The sequence below is a fragment of the Lolium perenne genome, chromosome 5 (genome assembly GCF_019359855.2).
Source record: "Lolium perenne isolate Kyuss_39 chromosome 5, Kyuss_2.0, whole genome shotgun sequence".
NCBI lineage: Eukaryota > Viridiplantae > Streptophyta > Magnoliopsida > Poales > Poaceae > Lolium > Lolium perenne.
The window spans coordinates 247,082,344-247,094,896 of NC_067248.2; the positions used below are offsets into that span (position 1 = coordinate 247,082,344).

Sequence of the window (12,553 nt, forward strand, 5' to 3'; positions counted from 1 at the left end):
GGCACCACTCAGGTGGACTTGGATACTTTGCATGGCTGTTGCTCTGGTTCCTCCTACCAGCTTCACCATCTCGAGATAATCAACGAGCCAATCCTCGGGATCCTGCAGGCCGTCGAATTTTTTGAAATTCTCGGGTAACTTAAACCCTTTTGGTACTCGAGTTTTCGGACTCGTCTCGTAAAGCACGGAAGCCCGCACAGATCTTCATCGGCAACTTCTGGTGAATGCCGATGTTCTCTTCTTTCTTGCCGCGCTCTGTCTACCCTTGCTTGAGCCGCCGTATCTCTTGCCCCACTTGTTCTTGGTGGATCTTGCTGCAGCAGAGGTCGTGGACTATTTTGCCTTGCGGTTCCTTCGGGAGGTGTAGCTGTGAATGCTTTGTTCCCATGACTCCAACTCCAGCCATTGCCATATTGAACAATGCTTCTCTCGGGTCTCCGGGGGTGGTACGGACGCGAGGATGTAAGCTTGCGTTGCCATGTATCCTGCTTCTGGCGTTTTCGGGATGATATTTCCCCTTGTATCAATCGACATGAAAGACATGTCGAGATTTTGAATTATGTTGCCTCTCTCTGCTTCAGGTATATTTTGCAGCCGAGATATTGCCCTCCTCCGAGCTTCTCTGTGACTATCTCCCGAAGTTCCTGATTGTCGACTGAGCTCTGCTCGGCAGCACAGCAGACGCGGATGCTGCCTCTTTTCTTCTATTCAGGGATGCTATTTCTTTTTCCAACTCCCTACTCACACGAGCAAGTCTATATTGATAGGCTTGTAATTCCTCGGCAGTAGCTGTGGTGGTCATTGGTTCTGAACCATCCATGGCTCTTGCAGCCCTATCCCACGCTGCTTGCGGGAGTTGGACTCTTTCGCGATGTGAGGTCCCGACATATTTGGTGCCTAAGCCTCTTCTGAGATCAGCGGGATCGACGTATGGGTTTCCCAAATCATCGAAAGCCTCTGACGTCTCTGGTTCTGCTCGGCTTGCCTCTTCAATTGCATACACTTGATGATATTTTGAGTATTGATTTTTGTCGGGATTGGTGACACCATCATAAAGATTGGTGAAGACCTTTCCGATGGCAGCAGATTTGTCGATGAAGTATCAACTTGTTGTCGGAGTCGCTGCTTATAAAGGAGTCCGCAGTCGACCCGAAGGATGTGTCGCTGAAGATCTTGACAAACTTTTCGCTTGCCTTGGTGTCGATGAAACGTGGGGACGAAAACTCTTCATCACTTGTCGAAAAGTCAGAATCGATCGCTGAAAATTTCGACGAGATCGGAACTTCGAGACGATAAGATCCTTCCTTGTTGACGCTGAATCGGAATTCTCCGAACTTCATAACGATGGGCTCCTCCAGATACGCACATGCATCCAAACGGGAGGGCGGGTGAGGAATAAAATCGACTAGATCAGTTTTTTCCTGTTTACCTCGATCCATCGCATTGCTTGCTACCGACGAAGTCGACGATTCTGGACGTGCCATCGAGATCAGCTCCTTGCAACCTCTAGATCCCACAGACGGCGCCAATTGACAAGGTATTAACTTGTCAATGCCTACAGATTGTAGACTAGGGTTTCGTTAGATGTAGAGGGCAAGTAGATCTCGAAGGTTTCAGCCGAAAAGTACTCGACGATGTAAAAACTAGGGTTTGAGAGACAATGATTCGATCCTTTCTGCGTCCCTCGACTCCCCCTTATATAGGAGGCGGAGCCGAGGCTTTCGTATTGTACAAGTTACAGAGTCCGGGTAGGTTTCTAACTCCTCCCGCAAGATTACAAATAATGCTTCCTATTATAACTCTAGCTTTCCTTAACAATATCTTGGGCTTCCGAACCTTCTTATTCTTCGGGTAGTGGGCCTTCAGTAAACCCCGGGTACCATCATCGGCAGGCCCATTGGGGATGCCTATGTCAGCAGGGAATGCTTGTAGTGTCCATGTGTTGGATTCAAGTATGGATGATCTTGAGTATTGACATCAAGATCATCGATTTGAATAGAAAAATATTATATGACTAAGATCTTGAGAGTTTGATTTCAAGAAGAGAATTCAGGATATGGCTCTAAGACGGTGTCATGATAGTCTCATGAGTTGACCTATCGTTGACCAAGGTTTATATTATGCAATCAAATGAAGAGTTTTTTATGTGCCTCAAGATATTATGATAGAGCATGAGGATATACAAGGTTGAGCAAGACTAAGAATGAATATTGAATTTAGGTTGGTTAACACATGAAGCATAAAGCAAGTACCACATGAGATCAAATGATCTTGTGGTTGAAAGTGCATGGAGCCCCCATGTGTGGTTTTGGTAATTAATGACAATCCCTATGAACTAATGTTTGCATTGAGTTGTATTTGTAGGAGTTGTCCATAGGCAATGCTTGATACATATGTTGGCTTCAAGATTGCAATAAGAAGCAAATGAAGAAGATCAAGTGTCAAGTATGTCTTGAAGTTGAAGATGAAGTGAGCCCTCAAAGTTAACTTCAAGACATCAACATGGTGAATAATGAAGAAATGAAGTGCAAGTTCAAGATGAGCCATCTCGAAGAGATCCTTTGCTTCAATCTTGACATTCATATGGTGATCATGGATATGAGAATATGCGACGAAGAAGAAGCTCTCCCATGATGGATTATGGGGGAGCAATCCACAAGACTTCGTCAAGCAAGCACAATCAAGAAAAGGCGTTCCATCTTGTTGCGGCCAAGATCATCATCATCGAGCTCAAGTGGAATGCGCAAGATTAAGGTTTGCTCTTGATAGAGTTTCTTTCTCACCGGTCTCATAGTGTAGTTCAAGACCGGTTTATAGTTTAGTTGCCGTACTATCAAGAGGGCTCTCGAGTGAGTAACTCGATCGTATCCTTTGGAGAGCTCAAACCTTTGCATCCTTGCATCATCTTTCTTGGTTTTTATTTGGATCTTATCCATATGGTGTTTTAGAGCTTGTGTTTATTCTCATGACAAGCTCTAGTTCATCGAGAACGGATTTCGCATAGATCACTTGTTGCGTTTTCGAGTTTGGTGATTTTCTCGCTTTCTATGTTGAGGGGTTGTACCTCTAAAATTCATAGAAAATCAATTCCCAAGTGTTTCCATATTTTCAGTTTTATGGGGTAGCTCTTGTCGTCCTCTTTCCAAAAAAATTGGTTTCATCTTGATCGGAGTTTCCAAACTCTAGATATTGTCTTTTGAAGTTTGTCTTCTATTTGATTTAAAGAAAAAAGGAAAAGGGGAGGCAGCCGACACTACCGCCCTTGATGGGCCGGCAGTACCGCTCGGCCCACTCCAGCACTGCTGGCTCCCGCGTGTAGCACTGCCGGGCTGCGCAAAACGGCACCTCCGGCCCGCCCCCAGCGGCACTGCCAGGCCGGCCCAGCTTTGCGCCCAGGCTCCGTCGCTCGCTCCTGGCCGCCTACCACGTGCCTTGTTGGCCCAGCCACGCGCTCGCTCGCGTGCCACGCTGCGTCGGTCGCTCGCCAGCCTTAGAGATGTGCGCCTGCACGCATGCTGCTCGCTGCTGTTGCTTTCCTTGCTAGCGGCACCACTGCCGGCCTTAGCATGCCGGTACTGCCGGCCTTTCTTTGGACGAGCCCAACGGGTAGAAATCCTACAACCCCTATTTATAGTCTTTTTCCTCCTCTTGTTTTTTAAGGTTCCCACACACTTTTTGCTCTCCTCCATTGCCAATATCTGAGAGTCTCCTCTACCCCAAATCCCTCCATGATTCTTGCTCAAATTTGAGGAAAGAGAGAGGAGACCTAGATCTACAATCCCACCAATCATCTTTCTCTCTTTGTGAGGGAATCTCTAGATCTAGTTCTTGGAAGAAATTTGGTGTTCATCTTTCTTTTTGTTCTTCCTCTCTTATTCCCCCAATAGCTTTTGTAGATTTGTTGGAATTTGAGAGAGAAGTTCTTAAGCATCTTTGTGGTGTTCTTGCCATTGCATTTGGTGCATCGGTTTGCATTCTCCACGGTGATTCGTGGAAGTGAAAGCAAGAAAGTTGTTACTCTTGGGTTCTTGGAACCCTAGACAGATTTGAGGCCTTTGTGGCGATTTCTTGGGAGCCTCCAATTAAGTTGTGGATGCGTGCCCCAAGCTTTGTGTAAGGCCCGGTTTCCGCCTCGAAGGAAATCCTATAGTGGAACCGTGACCTAGGCCTTTGTGGCGAGGGTCACCAGAGAATAAGGTGAGGCGCCTTCGTGGCGCTCGGTGTGTGATGTGAGTACCGCATCTTGGGGTGAGGCCTTTGTGGTGTTGGTGTGCATCGAGCAACCACACCTCAAGGTGAGGCCTTTTGTGGCGTTCGGGAGCACTAAGCCACCGCGCCTCTCCAACGGAGATTAGCACTCGCAAGAGTGTGAATTTCGGGATAAATCATCGTCTCCCGTGTGCCTCAGTTATCTCTATACCCGAGCTCTTTACTTATGCACTTTACTTTGTGATAGCAATCGTGCTTGAAGTTATATATCTTGCTATCACATAGTTGCTTGTATTGCTTAGCATAAATTGTTGGTGCACATAGGTGAACTATAGTATATAGGCTTTGGGCTTGACAAAGTAAACGCTAGTTTTATTCCGCATTTGTTAAGCCCATCTCGTAAAAGTTTTAAACCGCATATTCACCCCCCCCCCCTCTCTAGGCGACATCTGTGTCCTTTCAGTGGTGCGGTGAGCTTTGTCAATTATGCTTTGTGAACTAACCCATCATATATGTGTCTTTGTGTTGTCTATGTGGGTTAGGTATATATTAATGGACATGCATCAAAAGTAAGATCTCTTATAGCCCATGTGATGATGACATCAAGTGGTGATCGTCATCATGGTTGAGAAAGGAAAAGTAAAAAAAAAAGCATCTCAAAAATATCATACGCTTGAAGCTTGTCGTACATTTGGTGATAATGTACATGAAGATGTGCCTTAATGAAGCTACACCATAGTGGTGTATGGGGAGAAAATTATGAGTCTTTACAAAGCAACATGATCAAGTGAAGCATTTCGTCTTGAATGAATCTTAAAGCGTTGTCACCCCCATGTCAGGTAAAGCGTGATGTGCAAGGCAAAGGTATAGCCTTGCTAGATTTTCCTTTAACCAGTCTGAAGGTCATTGTTGAGAGACCGGATTAAAGCATAGATAGCTGCACTATCACATCGTCTTAGTGAGCTCAACTCTTTGCATACTTTTCATCCCCTTATTCTTGTTTCTACATAGGATTTTTCTATGTGAGGTTCTTGAGCTTATTGCTAGCTTTTCAACAAGCTCAAGTTCATCCAAAACGGGATTCGTATGTAACTTCTATAGCGTTTTCCATTTTAGACGTTTTATCGGCTCTTCATGTAGAGATGTTTCACCAATCAATTCCGCCTCTAAGTGAGGGAAACTCTTTGGATCCAGCACTACCAACGCTTCCTTATCACTTGTATTATATATATCTTGTGCCTATCTTGCTTAGCTCTAGTTTTTGTTAGTGCACTTAGTTGAATCTAGTTTATTTAGGTTTTGTGCTTGTTAAATAAACTTAGTTTAATTTCGCATTCTTACAAGCCAAATCCGAAGTTATTTTTAAAACGCATATTCAACCCCTCTCTAGGCGGTATCTGGTCCTTTGAAGAGGCTATCACCATGCAGAGGATTGAAATGGGCCCCTTTTAACCATCTTGAACATACTAAAGGCCAGGGGTATCTTAAAGATATCATAAACACATGTGTCGAAGAGCAAGTGGCAATGTTCCTTCATGTTCTTTGACATAATCATGGATTTCAGGTGATTCATAGTAAATGGAGGAGTTTGACTGAGACGGTATCTCGGTACTTCAAGCAAATCATGTATGCTAGTGGAGAGCTCAACATTTGCTCGCGTTCCCCTAAAGATCTAAGATAGCTACGATGATTTCTATATTTCAAGGTGAGCAACTCTAGCTTGCACTTGATTACATGATTGTAATACTCACAAGCCTAACAATTTGTTCATGTTCATGTTCCATGTCGAGATTGTGTTGGGGCGATTGATGTTACTCATATCACTGCTACATTGCCAAGAAGTGACTCTCATGCATATAAGTGGAGAAAGCACTGCACCAGTCAAAATGTGATCGCACTGTTGATAAGAAGTGACTCTCATGCATATAGGTGGAGAAAAGCTAGATTGCCAAAACTATAAAACAGAGACCGAGCTACATGTAGCTGTTTTTTATAACGTTAAAAAATCATATTTTAGGTTTCAATAAATCTGGAAAAAATCCAGGATGTAGCCAATAATAAAATCTATAAGAAATTATTTGCATTGTAGGCTACACAAAAATGATAAATGTGTGAATCCACATATAGTGAATAGTGCACATTTCATTTCAAACCTATAAAACTTGTCAGATTTTGTCATTTTTGTGTAGCCTAGAATAGAAAAAAATTCACATTAAGATTTTGCACGTTTGCAGATTTCATCGTGGGCTACATTGAGGATTTTGTTTCAGATTTTTTTGAAATTTCAAAATATGATCTCTGGATTTTTATATATAAAGAGCTAAATGTAGCCCGGTCTCCATTTGTAGTTTTCCCTTCATCCATTTCATAAAACAAGGCATATAAATTTAGTAAAAAATCAATAATATCTAGTTTAACTAAATTTGGAGACTAAAAACACATTACCAAATCTATATCAATAGATCCATCACGATATTTTTAGTGTATTTATCAACTATTATAATAATTGATACTTTTGTACATATCTTCAATCAAATTTAGCATGCTTTGACTTTTGACTAAATTTATACCGCTTATTTTTTGAAATAGAATTAGTAAGGTGATAAATCAACATTATCTAGTTTAACTAAGTTTAGAGATAAAAATATGAAAAATTTACATTATCAACCATCACACCATATGTTTTCTTACTGTATTTATCAATTATTATAATTGCTGACATTTTTGTACATATCTTCAAATTTAGTATGATTTAACTTTTGACTAAAAATATATGGCTTGTAGTTATTGATAATTTTGTACTATACATGTTTTCAGTCAAATTTGGTATGCTTTTACTTTTGACTAAAAATATTTGGGTTTTTTTTTGGAATGGAGGTAGTAAGATGAAACACTTAAGCACTGTTTTGCCATTTGTCAGGTGTTAGATTACAAGTGCATTTGTCCACATTTTTCATAAGTCTGACCTTTTGGGCGAACTAGAAGTTGTTTACCCGCTAGTGTATCTGTCCACATTTTTCATAAGTTTTTGCATTTGTCCATGTGTCCATATAAGTTTTAGCATAACAGGAGGCTGTCTTCAAACAACGTAAGTTTGATCCATGCGCAATGCGCAAGAGACTTGTTCCCCAAAAGGAGAAAACAAATCGACTTAACTAAACTAGAAAATGATACTAGATCAAACAGCCGCACATGCACACAACACCGTCAGTTTATTCAGGGTGGGCAGTTCAGGTTTTATGCCACGAAAGGACACGAAAGGAAAAGTTCTACATCGTCTCACATCAGAACACAACGTTAATCCTAATCTTAAACCTCCAGAAACCTCAGGGCCGCGACCGAATGCTACTCGTCCAAAAGTTCAGATGAAAACTTGACGACGACACATACGGGCGGCGGGCGGGCGGATCGGATCAATCAGCGGGGACGGGGCACCGCGCGGCCGATGACGCGCTCCACCGTCTGGCGGTGGCCGTCCCTGGGAGGGCCGAAGCGCACCGGCAGGTACTCCTTGTTGCCGCCGCAGGGGAACCTGGAGCCGGAGAAGTGCGCCGACAGGGCGTCCACCCCCTGCGAACAGAGCAGAGCAGGCAAAGATATTGGGTTATGGCGCCGGCCGGAGGAGGGAGGACAGGTTAGGGGATGAGTGCGTGGTTGCGTACCTGAATGTCCGCGTACACGACCTCGCAGACCTTGGCGGAGCCGATGGAGGCCCAGCTGTGGCCGTGGAGGAAGGCGTGGAGGCGCCGCGCCGCCGTCGCCGTCGTCATGTTGACGAAGGCGTAGCCCTTGTTGTACTTTGTCCTGCGCCGCAAACAAGTTCGGATCGGACGAAACAGGAGCCGCGTATGCTGGGAAATAGCGCGGAGATGGCGAGATTAGCGGTACCTGAAGTCGATTGGGAGGTAGAGGAAGTCGTACTCCGATCTGACGAAGCCGACGACGCGCCACTCGGGGTTGTTGTTCTCCTGGGCGCAATGCTGGTCCAGAATCGACATGAACCTCCGTTTCCTGCGCGCATCGGCCAAGAACCAAATCGATTGATGCTCGCGGACACAGGATTGAAGCAAGCAAGGAAGGGCGCAAAGAAAGGGGAAATGCCAGTGGCGGGCGGGCGCGCGCACTTACACGAAGCTGTTGGGGATATTGCAGATCATGAGAGAAGTCTTGTCGCTGGTTGGGTCGAAGGCTCGCTTGCCGCCGACGACGAGAGGCAGGGGCGGCGGCGAGGCGGGGGCGGGGGTGGCCCGCCTCCAGGGCGTGAGGACGGAGCGGGGGGAGAAGTTATCCTCCACCTCCGCCTTGGCGGACTCTTCGATCTCCGCGATAATGCAGCGCGTCGCCGGCAGCGGCGGCGGCGTAGCCCACGGGAAGGGCGGGAAGGGCGGGGGCGAGCCGGCGGAGTAGGCGCAGCCCACGGGGCCGTGGCCGCCGCAGGCCAGCGGCAGAGGAGGCGGCGGGAGGAGGCAGCTGCGCGGCAGGGTGAAAGGCGGGGTCTTGGTGGAGTAGAGCTGCCCTCGGGCGTAGGGCACGGGGACGTCGTAGGGAGGAAAGGCGGGCGGGCGGTCCAGGCGGGAGGCGGAGGTGGCGGCCATGGCTGGCTGGCTACTACGGCTCTGGTACTTTTTTTTTTCACTCCACTGGAGAGTGGGGAGTGGGGGGAAAGTAGGAAGAAGGAAGGAAGACTGCGAGCGAGCGAGGGCACCAGCTGGCGATATCAAGGTAAGACGTGGCACTCACGCAAGAAGGGCGACACGGCGGCAGCCTCGGCTTCTACCGCAAGGGTCTCTCCTCTCTCTTTATTTTTTCAAGGGAAATTTAACATCTTAGTCAATTCAGGTCAAACAGAGTAATGCTCTCTGCTTTCTTTTTACAGGATGGCGAGACCACGTGATCTGAGCTTCTACAGAGAAAGGGACGGCCAGAGTGAGATCGATCTCTATCGCAAAGGTTTTAGACTCCAATTTTGTTGTGTATCTTATACAAAACGAGCAGGGCAGTTTCATGTTCATTGATATAGGTGTATAATTTATAGGCTACCCTAAAACTAACAAATTGGTCTACTTCTAAATAAGCATAATCACCTCTATTGTAGGATGTAATAACATGTTCTTCATGGGACTGGCATTGAAATTTAAATTGACTAAAATATAGTTTAAGCAACGATTGACCTAATCATAATAGTTAACAAACTTAGTAGCAATTGTATTAAAAAGTAGAAAGTTTCTAGTAATTTTCCTTCATATAACTCTCTATATTTCATAGCTATTATATCATTTTTATAATACTCCTCCAAGGTGTTCTTCTTATCTAGACTAGTAGGCATACGAGGATTCTTTTTTATATTTTTATTTTTTATTTTTTATGGGTTTTTATGTTTAAACTAAAAAGACTACAAAGAAAATTAATTTGGTAATCTAAAGGAAAAAAGAAAAGCTCACAATGGTGCAACCTCCACAAACTTAGGTGTTTGCACAAAATTGGTGTTGATGATGCCAAGATGTGCTCACTCCAACTTGATGAAGATGTAGTTGTGATGTCCACGTTGCTAGATAATGTTGTAGCAGTTGCCTTGGTAATTGTTGCACCACGCAGCAACCCGGTGATGTAGCTTCTTGAAATTCCCCAGTAACGCCGTTAGAAAATGTTCTTGATGGCAACCACTCTGTGTGTACCAACTCGTTGGGACTTCAAGTGCAGAGTGTTGTAGTAAGCATCTTTTACCCACAAGGGTTACTCGAGGGTTTATATCAAACTCTCGGGGATAAGTTGAATTCTTCTTCACCTCTTTTAACAACCCGCAAAATAAAGTTCTAGCCTTGTGTCCTCAACTCAACCGTGTGGTTCTCAAGCACAAACTTTCGTATTAGTAATAGGAAATACAAGTATAACTTAAAGTAAAGTAAAATAAAGTAAGTAACCTAAGTAAACTAAATAAAAACAGTAAAGGGATGATGGTTTTTGGGTTTTTTGTTTGTGTGCGTTTGGATTAATAAATAGTGGTAAATGTAAAGTGTGGTAATAGTGTTGGAAAGGTGTTTCTAATGATTTACTATCTTTTTTAAGTTGTAGTGGACACAAAAAATTCATCAATGCCATAATATGGGGGAACTCCAATATGTGTTTGATAAGCATTCATATGGGCATTACGTCCTACCATAGAGATGATGCAACACATCTCTCTTATATTCCTCAAAAAATGGAAAACTCCAAGCAATCTTGAATTAAGAAATCAATAGAGTAAAGCCTTAAGTAATTTGACATATATAATGTTTGAATCTCAAATATGCTACTTTGAACAAACAAGATTATTACAACGTCAATGATAATTATAGCACATGTATGCACTTTATTCCTAGTTGAAAGATCGAGATGTCGCCTAGAGTGGGGGGGGGGGGGTGAATAGGCAATTAAAAACTATTGCGGATTTGTCTTGTAAGAATGCGGAATTAAACTATCGTTTAGTTTACAAGCACAAACCCTAAATATGCTAAGCTCAACTAAGTGTAACAATAGCAACTAGAGCTAAGCAAGATAGGCACAAGATATATGTAGCACAAGTGATAGCAAGATATATGAACTTCAAGCACGATGGCTATCACAAGGAAAGAGAGCTCGGGTATAGAAATAACCGAGGCACGCGGAGACGAGGATGTATTCCCGTGTTCCCTTGCTTTGCAACAAGGTACGTCACGTTTGGAGGAGTGGAGGTCCCACGAAGGATTCCCCGCGCCACGAAGGCTCACCCTATTCTCCGAACCACACCCACGAAGGATTATGGCCCTTTCCTTATGGTTAGCTTTTCCTCCGCTCCGGAGATGGCAAGCTCCACAACCACTTCACAAGCTCCACGAAGGAGAAGCTCGGGCCCCTTCACAATCTTCCACGAAGAGATCACCGGGACACCAACCAAGCCAACTAGGAGGTCACCCTCCAAGAGTAACAAGCTCAGGGTCTCTCACTCGAACAAATCGTGGTGGAGAGCTCAACACTATGCAATGATGCAAAGCAAGAACACCGGAGGTGTTCAAGTCCTTCACACTCAAATCCCACCAAAGCAACGAATGCTAGGATGAGATTGGAGAGGAAGAACAAGGGGGAAAGTCAACTAAAGACTCCAAGATCTAGATCCCAAGAGATTCCCTCACTTAGAGAAAAAATGGTTTGGTGGAAGTGTAGATCTAGATCTCCTCTCTCAAATCCTCAAATATGAGCAAGAATCATGGTGGGGAACAAGAGAGAGAGCAACTTCTTCAAGTGCAACAATGGAGGTGAGAGAAAGGGGAAGAAGTAGTTGCTCAAGGTGGAAGAAGAGCTATTTATAGCATGGGAGCAAATAAAACTGTTGGGGGGAAAAAGACAAGAAAAACGGGCAAAAAAAACTAGCCAGAAAACGGCCCAGCCGGCTGCCAGGACGGCCGGCCGGATTTGGCGCTGATGCGGCCGGTGGCCCATCCGGCCGGACCGGCCCAGCAGCCGGCGATCGCACAGCGCGCGCGGCGGCTGGTAAGGCGATGAGGCGCGTGGGCCGGCGGGGAGACCGGCTGGGCCGGGGGTGGCCGCCGGGCGGCCGGAGGGAAACCGGCACTTGGGCCGGAGTGGACCGGCGGCCCACTGGAGACCTCCCCCGGAAGGCACAAGCGGCCAGGCCGGTTTTGGCCGGGTGGGCCGGCGCGCGGCCCGGCAGGCCGGGCGGCCGACCGGCTGCCCCCCCCCCCCATTTTTTTCTTTTTCCTTTTTATTCTTTTCCCACTTTCCTTTTTCTTTAATAACTAATGCTCCCGAACTCCGAATCGCATGAAACCAATTTTGTTTGGAAGATAACAACAAATGCTATCTTATGGAAAGTGAAAACCCAAGAATCTATAGGAGGGGATTTTATCATGAATATAAAAGGTACAACCTTATATTATGAATAATCGGTAAAATCACCCAACCTTGAAAACGCAATAGAAGATGCATGCGAACTCCGTTTTCGATGAACTTGGGCTTGTTGTAAAGCTAGCAACAAGCTCAAGAACCTCACACCGAGAAATACCAAGAAGCAATAAGAATGCGCAAAGTATGCAAAGGATTGAGCTCCCTAAGACGATGTGATCAAGTTACCCAACCGAAAGCCCCTCTTAATAGTGCGGCTATCTATCCTATAATCCGGTCTCCCATCAACCACCTTGAGACCGGTAAAAGGAAAACCTATCAAGGTCATACCTTTGCCTTGCGCATCCCGCTTGATCTTGATGATAACACTTCAAGCTCCACACATGAATGCCTCACTTGATCAATGTTGCTTCGTGAAGACTCACAAATGCTCCTCCATACACTATGATGGGAAAACTCCATTGAT

The 12,553-nt window shown here is 45.1% G+C and overlaps 1 protein-coding gene across 1 annotated transcript; it reads right to left on the reverse strand.

Moving 5' to 3' along the window:
• Positions 1-7,402: 7,402 nt before the first annotated feature.
• Positions 7,403-8,893, reverse strand: LOC127302573 (protein MEI2-like 6). The gene is made up of 4 exons (XM_051333060.2): positions 8,338-8,893; positions 8,098-8,220; positions 7,872-8,013; positions 7,403-7,779 (listed from the first exon to the last, which is right to left on the reverse strand). Exons 1-4 carry the CDS (start codon positions 8,802-8,804, stop codon positions 7,627-7,629), a joined length of 885 nt encoding a protein of 294 aa, XP_051189020.1. The 5' UTR covers positions 8,805-8,893; the 3' UTR covers positions 7,403-7,626.
• Between the last annotated feature and the right edge of the window lie 3,660 nt (positions 8,894-12,553).

Coding starts and splice junctions, on each gene's coding strand:
- LOC127302573 (XM_051333060.2), bottom strand. CDS start 8,804: ATGGCCGCCACCTCCGCCTCCCGCCTGGACCGCCCGCCCGCCTTTCCT. Junction 8,221..8,337: donor AATATCCCCAACAGCTTCGT/GTAAGTGCGCGC, acceptor CGATGCGCGCAG/GAAACGGAGGTTCATGTCGA. Junction 8,014..8,097: donor TACCTCCCAATCGACTTCAG/GTACCGCTAATC, acceptor TTTGCGGCGCAG/GACAAAGTACAACAAGGGCT.